The 10,862-nt window shown below is 40.3% G+C and overlaps 1 protein-coding gene across 1 annotated transcript in view; it reads right to left on the reverse strand.

The window, feature by feature from the left end:
- Vps37a (vacuolar protein sorting 37 homolog A (S. cerevisiae)) overlaps nucleotides 1-10,811 on the reverse strand; it is a 20,893-nt gene extending 10,082 nt beyond the window's left edge. The window contains exon 1 of the mRNA XM_013024065.1: nucleotides 10,306-10,811. Coding sequence (XP_012879519.1) covers nucleotides 10,306-10,436 — 131 coding nt within the window. The 5' untranslated portion in view covers nucleotides 10,437-10,811. The remainder of the gene's footprint in view (nucleotides 1-10,305) is intronic.
- Between the last annotated feature and the right edge of the window lie 51 nt (nucleotides 10,812-10,862).

Here is a 10,862-nt window from a genome sequence, read left to right on the forward strand (position 1 = left end):
AAAAAAAAGAAAATGTGGTGTGTGTGTGTGTATACACATACACTCACAATGGGATTCTAGGCTTCCATCAGAAAGAATGACATCACCCCATTTGTAAGGAAATGGAAAGACTTGGAAAAAATATTGTGAAGCCAGACTCAAAGAAACATAGACTCCATGGTTTTCCTCATCTGTAATAATTATGTCTAGGGTTGTCCTAGAAGATCACAATAGCTCAATAGCTATGTACATATGACTATATAAGATGATGCTAAGCAAAATGCACTCCAAGATATGGAGGGGTTTTTTTTTTTGGTAGTGTTGTTTTTAATGTATTGTGTGATGTTATTTCTTTTTTCTTTCATTTTTTCCCCCTTTAGTGTATCCCGTGGTCCCTGTATTTGCTTTGGGTACCCCTGTGTCTTGTATATACATTTATCAATTAGGGAAGGGAAGGGGAACAACTAAATGGGGAGGCAAAGGACAAAGCGAGAACCAATGCAACAGCGACTCTCAAGACACTAAGTTGGAAATGAGCTTTAAAACTTGGGAGGGGGCAATGGGGGCAGAAAGTGGGAGAAAAATGAGGGCGGGGTAACAATGCTTGAAAAGAGTACTCATTACCTTACGTATGTAACTGTAACCTCTCTGTACATCACCTTCACAATAAAATTCAATTTAAAAAAACACAAAAACTAAAAGAAATCCTTGCTAACGCTTAAGTATCCAAAAATTAAGTTACTAAAAAGGGCAAAGATTATATAAATATCTAAAGACTTCATATCCATAAAACAACCACTTTTATAGTTTTCTATTTTTCTACATTCACATCATGTTTGTAACACAATACAATCATATAATTGGCTCTATTCCTTACTTAATAATTTATTGTGATTATCACTCTAAAGTTAAATATTGTATTCGGATTGATCATTTCAATGACTGAAAGTATTTTAGTATGATACTATTATTTAATGTTCTCTGTGTTGATTTTTTCCAAATTTTACCATAATAAAATCATGCTATGTGTGATAAATTAACTCTATGTTAATAGTAACACTTTAAAATGGTAAAAATGTATATAAATAGGTAGACAGAATGACAGGATATACAAAAAGAAAGCCTGAAAGTTAGTGTTTTGGGTGGGCCTCACCATTTTACTCACCCATAAACAAGGTCTAATCTACATATAAGAACTACCATTTTGAATCTTTTTAATTCCCTTTTCCTGCATGGGAAGCAGGAAATATTTCTATTTCTCCCAATTTTAACTAAATCCTTTACTAAATCCTTGCTAAACTTTTCACATGTGATTTTCTCTCTCGCCTTTTCTCCTCTCTCCTCTCCCCACAGTGTTCTCCCCCTTCATCTCCTTCTCCAACCCGTTCTCCCCCAGTCTCAGAACCTCAAATCAAAGCTTAGGTGTTGTCCCTGAGCTTTTGTACTCAAGGCTAGTGCTTACTACTTGATCCACTGCTCCACTTCAGCTTTTTGGTGGTAAATTGGAGGCAAGAGTCTCAGGGACTTCCCCTACCTGGGGTGGCTTGGAACCATTACCTTCAGATCTCAACCTCCAGAGTAGCTAAGATTACTGGCTTGCACCACTGGTGTCCGGCTGATTTTTTTTTTTTCTCCATAAATGCCATCTCAAGGACCTGAGATTTTGCATGGAACAGGGAAGTTGAGGAAACCCCTCATCTATCCTGTGGTGATAATTTTAACTAAGTGCCTCTGATTTTTTTCAGGGACAAATTAAACTAAACTACAAGACACTAGTGGTCCATGCCTGCAATCCCAGCTACTCCAGAATCTGAGATCTTAGTATCCTAGTAGGAAGCCAGCACCGGCAGACAAATCAAAGATACTCTTATCTCGAACAGGCCAGTAAAATTCTGTGTGGCTCATGGGTGGAGGACCAACTATTTTTTTAAAAACAAAACAAACTAGAAAACTGGAAGTGGTGCTGTAGCTTAAGTGGTTGAGCGCTCCCCTTGAGCTGAAGAGCTGAGAGACAGCGCTCAGGCCCAGAGTTCAAGCCCCACAACCAAAAAATACATAAATAAATAAATTTACTTTATTGTTACTATAAAGGGATGTACAGAGAAGTTATAATCACATGAGTCAGGCAAAGAGTACATTTCCTTTCATATAGTGTCTTTTGTTTCCTCACTCCCCAGGGACCAGCTTTGAGTGAAAAAGCTAAGCAAGAGCACTAGGCCTTAAGTTCAAGCCCCAGTACCTGCAAACAAATCAGATCAATCAAATCAGTCAATAAATAAATAGATAACTTCATTAATCAGATTACATTAACTAACCAGTATTCTTATATTTTTTGGCAGCCCATAAAACATGATTTAAGATTTCTTTAGGGAATAAACAATTACTGCTGGTTTTTATTTTGTGTAAAATAGAATTTCTCAAGACAAAAATTCAACTAAATAGTTATCATATATCTAGCAGGAAATAAGACATATAAGGTGCATATATTTCTAGTGAGTATATGGTGATCTTTTCTCTAAAGGAGTACTCAGCTTAATGTGAAAGCCGACTGACATTTTAATGACGATTAAGTAGTTGCACAAAGGGGTTACAATTCCTTAAGTCAGATTTTTGAATACAATGCTTCTTGGTCAATGTTATCCCTCCTTCCCAACCATCCAAGGCCCTTTCTCTTGAAACTATCTCTGGGAGACAAAAGCTATCTGTTAAACCACACCTGGGGACCTTTCTGTAACCAAGCCAGGTGAGAAATTAATGGCCCTGGGCTAACTTCCTCCTTGCTTAACCAGACCCCCTTACAACATGTCTACAGAATCTTACTCACAAACCAATGCTGCTGTTGAACTTGCCTTTATAGTCAGCCTGGCAGTTTATTCCTGAATAAAGCTTGCTTTGGCCTGAACCTAGTTCTGCTCTCCTTTCAGCAGATCTTACACCTTCCTTCTCCCCCATTTTCTCCTCCCATCTCTACCCTCTGGCTATATAGTTCATTTTTAAAAATATAATGCACATTGAATATAATGACTTCATTTGCTTATCATTCTTCCCTCCATTCCTGTGAACTTCCTCCCCCTTTACCCAATCCCCGAGCAAGTTTCCACTTCCTAGTATTTGTTTTGATAAACTGTACTAAACTTGCTCAGAGGGATTATTCCTTGGCTTTCCTCCCCAAAGTGTATGTTCCTTTCATTTGTATGTAAATGCACTGAACCTAGTATATGTTATCACACATATTTTATACTTAGCTTCCACATAAGAGAGAAAATATGTATGGCTTTTCTCTCTGAGCCTGGTTTACTTCAATTAACATTATTTGTTTCAGGTATATCCATTTCCCTGCAAATGACATATTATTCTCTCTAATGGAGGAGTAGAATTCCACTGTACATATGTACCACATTTTCTTGATCCATTTATCCACTGTAGGGCATCCTGGGCTGTTTCTGTAAATAGTGCAGCAATGATATACAAACACCTTTGCCCTATCTTGACTTGTAATGCACTGAGTAGATGACTAAGAATGGTATCACTGGATCATTAGAGTAGTTCTATGTTTAGTTGCTTGTTTTTTGTTGCTTATGGGGCTTGAACCCTGGGCCTCAGCGCTGTCCCTCAGCTCTTCAGCTCAAAGGTGAGCGCTCTACTGCTTGAGCTCGGTGCCACTTTCAGTTTTCTAGTGGTTTATTGGAGATTAGAGTTTCTCAGACTTTCCTGCCCAGGATGGCTTTGAACCACAATGCTCAGATCTCAGTCTCCAGAGTAGCTAGAATTAGAGGTGTGAGCCACCAGCACCAGCTATGTTTTGTTTTTTGAAGTCTCCAAACTGCCTTCCAGAGTGGTTGTGCTAGTTTACATTCCTAACACATGATATCTTAAAGATGAATTCATCAACAAAATCCTGAACTTTGTTAATATCCAATAGCTTATAGATGACCCTTCCAAATAAGGGCTTCAGAAGCTTAAAGAAAGTAGGTACAGAATAGACAATTTGCTGTTCTCATCTGCATCTCTAAGACAGACCAACATTATTTTTCAAAAGAAAATCCCTATTAGTGCTGAAAAGCAAAACTTCTATAAGAAGACAAGAAATTCTGGGGATGCCTTGGAAGATAAAGATTTACTCTTAAGGAAGAGTAGAAACAAACTAAACAAAGAGAAGCCTAACCTCAAACACATAATCAGCACCAAGTTGGAAACAGTTAGAAGGTTCTCCAATTTCTTGACTCAAATGGATGGAACCAAGACTGCTGGAAGAGGGCAGGATAAGATCAATTCTCAGGGTAATTAATGAGTAACACTTGTAGCAGGTAGGTTAGAGAACTGTTCCTTTTTGTACAGTCTCTAGGAAAATGAGGATGCATGTTAACATATTAAAGACTTCAAAAAATTCTAAACTGCCTGAGAAATTCTAAACTGCTTAACTTTGTTCTCCAAAGGTGTGTGTTATACAGTACTTATTTAGTAATATTATCTGAGCAGTGTTCCACAGGACAGATAGGATAATGACAGAACGTACAAAGGTGGAAAGAGCTATAGATACACAGAAGGAAGTATTACTAAAAAAAAAACCAACCAAGAGTGAACACGTAGGAAATAAAGTAGACATTCACAGAAATAAAGCAGACATTCTACACAGAAGCAACACTACTAGAAAGGCGTCAGTTACAAAATAATAGACACCTACAAAAATTTGGATCTAGTAAGCCTCCCAAAGATCTCATGAATAACATTTGGCCCTCAGGATGGCACTACTGAAGGTGGTAAAAAACTTAAAAGGTAGGGGTTTAAGGTCATTGAGAATGTGCCCCTTACGGTGCATGTGGGCCCCTAGTCTCCCCCTTTTTCATATCCTGGCCATGCAATTAACAGTTTTGCCACACACTGCTGAAACCAGTCCCCAAATCATCAAAACTTTGCTTTTCAGCAACCAGTCATGGACTGAAACCTCCTACTGTCCTACCAGCTGGCTTCTCTTTAATGACTTATTTTTTTAAGTAACTATACCCTCTCTTCAGTTGTTCCTTTAACCAACTTTGTGCTGGTTATGTGTTTGGGGTTGGGATTCTCTGATTGTTTTTACTCTTTTCCCTAAGTCACATCTTTTATCTTCCAAGGCATTCTCAGACTAAAATAGATTTCAAAATCTGTTTTCCAAATCTGTTCTCTCCACATAGTAAATATGGCAAAGCAGCCAGTAATAGGTATATCACTGCTTGAATGCTGTGCTGCATTGAAATTTGGGCTGTCAGATAGACTAGTCCACAACCTTTAAGTTTGGCTTTCCACATAGTCGTAGAGCATAAACCTAATGTAGTCAAATTCTTGCTGTGGAGTTATGTGGGTGTTTTCTGATCAAATTCATTCAGAGTTCCCAGTTCCACCTGAAATCTCACATTTCTCTCAGCATTCTGGCCTTCTGAGTTCCTAACAGAACCACCTGTGAAGCTCCACTCATCATTCTAGGCTCTCCCTCACCAGAGATTTCTAAATTCTTCCTAAAAACAACGTCAAAGCTTTGTCCACATTGTCTCAGGTAATACTACAAAAATGAATCCAATTCTCAGTGCCAGTTTTCTGTGTTAGCTTTCCAACACTGTTACACACATACTTATAAAGAGGAAAGGTTTGTTTGGGGTGTCTGTTTTTGAGGGTTTTACACCATTTGGTTGGCTCCATTGTTTTTGGGCCCTTGCCACAGGGAGCACATCAAAGTAGCAGCATATTTACCTTATGGCACAAATGTAAACCACAGAAGGGGTGAAAGCTCCAAGTCCCCTTCAAGGACACACCTTTAACAACGTAAAGCCTCTCACAAGGCTCCACTCTCAGAGCCTTCACAATTTCCAACAGTACCACACACGGGAGCCTAAAATTTTATGGCAACAAGTTACGGTGATTTTATTACTTTTTTTTTTTTTTTTTTGGATCCTGGGCTTGAACTTAGGGCCTGGGTAATGTCCCTAGGATTCTTTTGCTCAGGGTGAGCACTCTACCACTTGAGCCACAGCTGCACTTCCAGCTGCTTTGGTGGTTAATTGGAGATCAGTCTCATGGAATTTCTTGTACCAGCTGGCTTCAATCCTTAGATTTTAGCCTCCTGAGTAGCTAGGATTACAGATGTGAGCCACCAGTGCCTGCTATGTTCCATAAGTTTAATCTCAAATACCATGCACCCAAGCATTTATGTAAACATCAAAATCCTACATTCAAGCTAGGAAAGTACTTCAGTGGGAAAGCAAGTGCAAAGCAAGCCCAAGACTTATCCTCTGCCCTCCCTCCCACCCCCACCCCCTAAACAACAACAACAAAATCTTACATGCAGGAACTCCCTAAATTTCCAGGTGGAAACTGGAAAATCAGAGGAATTATCTTGCCAAAGCTTAGCTAGTACGTGTCAGAACCAGAACTGGAATCCAGGAGTTTTACTATATAGATTCTATTCCCCTATGCATTTATTGATGCTTTAGTTCATTTTGTTTTCTGGATTTAGGGTGCTATTATATTGATGAGCCTGAGGAATCAACTTTCACCATAGAGCATGGCAATAAGAGATTAGGAAGCCAATCTTCTCAGTTCAGTGAGCTCAAGGCATATAAAGGTTACATGACCATCTAAGGACACGCCACCATTTTATGACACATCTGCATCACTTGGCTCCTTGCTCAAAGCAGCTTTCATTATGACTGTATTAGTGTAGAGAGTGGAAAACAAAGCAAAAACATACAAAATTGTAACGCCAAAATTAGATACAGTACTCTTGAATATAGAAGTAACACCAAAATTATCATGCAATTATTGAAATGAATACAGAAGTACTTTATCTGCGAGATCCAAGTAAAAAGAAACAAGATTATTATTATTATTATATTGTTATTATTTTGGTCCGGTGGTGGGGCCTGAACTCTGGGTCTGGGTGCTGTCTCTCAGCTCTTCAGCTCAAGGCTAGAGCTCTACCACTTGAGCCACAGCGCCACTTCCGGCTTTTCTCTTTTTGCTTATGTGGTGCTGAGGAATTGAACCCAGGGCCTCATGTATGCAAGGGGTAGCACTCTACCACTGAGCTACCTTCCCATCCCCAAGATTATTATTTTTTAACTTTGAATTTACAGTTAATTATAAATAATGGTTACTACTCATAGCACTGTTTCAAAATGTTGCTTTAGGAAAAAGGAAATTAGAAAGGAAAATAATTTACATATTGTGAGAAAAGAGAGACCTAGTTAGAAAAAAGCCACTACTAAGACCATCTGTTTTTAATATTTTCTAACTATAGTTACAATCCAGAGAAATACTACATACCATACCAGGATTAGTAAGCACAAGCACTTGGGACAGTCTATAATACAAATAATTACCAACTAGAATAAGGTGGCTTTCAACCCTGAAGAGTTATTTACTTAAACTATACTAGTTTGAGGAAGGGAATTTCCAGAGTTGGTTAAGCAGCAAAACATTATCCTTCCCTATGGGTGCAGCAGTCAGCTTAAGCAAGCCAGGTGGCTCAATGCCTTTAATCCCATCTACTGAGAGGGCTGAGATTTGAGGATTGCAATTCAAAGCCTTCTGGGACAAGAAAGTCCAAGTGACCCTTATCTCCAATTAATCACCAGAAAACAGGAAGTGGCTCAGGGCTCCAAGTGGTAGAGCACTAGCCTTGAGCAAAACAGCTCTGGGACGGCACCCAGACCCTGAATTCAGGCCCTACAACTGACAAATAAAAAATTAAAAAAAAATTTAAACAGTAGGGTCCCAGGTAACAATAATATCTAAAATATGACAATTATTTCTTTTTCCCAGCTGTTTCCCCACCCAGACAACTCTTTTTACAATGGGGAAATGTTTTGAGCAGCTTCAGACTTCCTCCTCCACCTCCCAGATAGCAAAATTAGATGGAATCCTACTTTGACAATGGGAGGTCCTGTTGAGATCATCACTGATGTAAACAACCATTATTAATCTCCTGGCGCTGAAAGAGCCCAATCTCCACTAAGTTTGTGGCTCCGTGGAGTTTTGGGGGAGAAAGAGAATAATGGGATCAAAACAGATGCTCTCTAGAGAAGTCAGAGTGTCCTCAGTACAGCATCTTTACAATAAAAGTTTAAAAAAAGAAATCAGAGTAAATGGATCTAGATAGGAAACAAACAGAATCTCATCAAATGAACTCCTTCATGAAGTTAAAGAAATAGTACAAGTAATGCTTCTACATATAAAGTTAGAAGTGTTAGGGATAAATTGAGTACCAACATAATTATTGCCCAGGCAATACAGGACTTGAGTCCAGGCTACAAATTTAAGTGTTTCCATTTTCATACCAGACCTAAGCATGTGATTAGATTTTGGCTAAACACCTTTCTTCCTTCAAAACAGTCATCAGCAGAATTTCTCCTCTTTGAGGTTGGTCCAAGAAGATAGAACTCCTCTCCCCCAAAGCAAACCATAAAACCTATAAAAGTCACTCTCTTCCTGTTTACTTAGAAGATACTCATTCCAGAGAATCCTATCCCACATATACTTGAGAAGAAGGAATGCTACAGAAAAGCCAAGAATCTAAACAGACCTTCATATGTTCCACCACCTCAGTTGACTATCATTTTTTCTATCATACCTGTCCATTCCTTATTGAACTTAAGCATAAAAGTAAACAGTTTTTCCTGAATCTTTAGGTTTTAGTTTCTGAAACCCACAATGTCATATTAAACTTTCACTAAGTAAATTTGTTGCTCTCTCCTCTTGTATCCTATCTTTTCCTTATGGGAGAATCAACAGTGACCTCCTTGAGGAAAAATATCAATTACATTTTTACCCCACTACACTTCTGAAGTATTTGTAGAGAAAAATAAGAAAACAAAAACAAAACCCTCAAAACTGTATAAACTTAACTTTCCAAAAATGGACGCGATCAATAATAGCCTACCCCCTTTTTTCTGTTAAAACATACAATTTTTCACTTTTTTTGTTTTTTAAATACTAGGGCATGAATTCAGGGCCTCCAAGACACTAAGTAAGGCTTCAGTCAAGCCCCCAAGTGCATTTGCTTTCAGTTTTCCAGATAAGGTTTCACTAACTGCTTAGGCTAGCCTTGGCCTTTGATCCTATCACCAACTCCAGAGCACACAGGATCACATTTTTTTCATTTTTGAAAGTCCTCTAAAAGCAAAGTTGAGATTAACAGCCAAAATCCACCTTAAATTCAGTCAGTAACAAGCCTCATTCTAGTGAAACTGACTGTAGAGTGAACTTTCTTAACAATGTATTTACCTTTAAACTATTGTAGATAACTCTAGAAAAAGTCATGTATAATAGATAAAACATCTGCTCAATACCAATTACTCGATTTTGTTATCTCCTGATACATTTATTAGAAGCACAAAAAGATTACTTTAAAAAGGAATACTTTAATCAACATCTTTACATAAAAGGCTGGGAAATTGTCAAATATAACTGTAAAAACTCACAGAACATAAAAAAAGCAGTTCTTATTTTCGTAAAACTTTTGAAGCCATAAATATTTACAATTTAAAAGATTGCAGCAAGCCGTTAATAGTAAAAAGCAGTCGAAAATAACTGGAATTTTACTTAAATTTACAACACTGTTGGTGTGTGATTGATTTACTCATTCAGTAAAAGAAAAAATGGAAAAGGAAAAAAAATGGTTCAAGTACGACTACACTATAATGAAAAATTTATAGAAAACTCAGATCATACAATAACAATTCCTAAAGGTGGAGCCAAGATTAAGTAAGTGGGAATTGAGGTGATTGGAACAGGGAAGAAGATGTTAATGACAGACTCAAAAGGACTGTCACTTTGAGTAGAATTTCTGGATGCAAACTTTCCTTTGGGGTTGCAACACTTCTGTATTTCACTTTGTGAGACTTGGGGAGCTGTTCGCCAAGTCTCTTTAGCCAAGTGTAACATTTTAACAATTCTGTCAAAGTTTCAATTCAAGGTGGGCACAGCGGGAGAAAAAAAAAGTAGTGAGGAAGCCAGGGATTAAAAGGAATACTGGACAGACTGAGAAAGATTTACAGTCGGAAGCGAGGTATCAGATGGGATGAGCAAATCGGGGTATAGCAGAGGTGAAGCCAGTCAGTGGGGGGGGGGGGCGGAGGGGGGAAAGGCAGGAGGTAGGGGAGGATCAGGAGGAAAACAGCGAGCAGGAGGTAGAAAGGGGAAAGCAACACCCTCCCCGGAGGGAAGTCCATCAACACCAAACACACGGCAGCTGGAGAGGGAGCCTGCCCGAGGAGCTAAGAGGGTAGTTAGAAGCAGCCCGCCCACCCGCCCTACTTTTCCCTCCCGTAGGAAGCGGCAGCAACCAGTCACCTGGAGTGGGAGTTCCGGAGGGACTCGATCAAGCGCTGCTTCTGCTGTTGGAGGCTGGTGAGGCCACCAGCGGGGGACCCTGCTGCGGAGGAGGAGGAGGCGCTCTTGGTCAGGGGAAAGAGCCAGCTCATCCTCCTCGGGTCCCCGGGCCCGAGGCCCTAACCAGCTCTGGGCCTGCTTCTCCCAGCGGCGGCCCGGCGGGTCTCCAGCCACAGAGGAGCGGCCCGAACTACCCAAGGTCCGAGCCCGGGGGCGCCGGGGCGGGCGGCGGGGCGAGCCAGCGGCGTCTTTTACCAAGCAAGCCGGGTTCCCGGTCCCCGGGCTTGGGGGGCCATGATAGAACTGGAGAGAGCTGGAGAGGGGCAACTTGTCGGGCGGGACACAAGCAACCCGGATCCTACCCTTCGCGGCCCAGGCGCCCCAGACCGGCCAGCCAGTCTGACTGTAAGCCGGCTGCGCTCCACCACCCCAGCGTCCGTCACCTGCGCGCCTGGCCTCGTCCTACGCCTGGCTCCGCCCCCTCTGCGCGCTGCGTCATCACCCGGCGACGGGGCCCG

The sequence above is a fragment of the Dipodomys ordii genome, unplaced genomic scaffold (assembly GCF_000151885.1).
Source record: "Dipodomys ordii isolate 6190 unplaced genomic scaffold, Dord_2.0 Scaffold4, whole genome shotgun sequence".
In the NCBI taxonomy this organism is placed as follows: Eukaryota; Metazoa; Chordata; class Mammalia; order Rodentia; family Heteromyidae; genus Dipodomys; species Dipodomys ordii.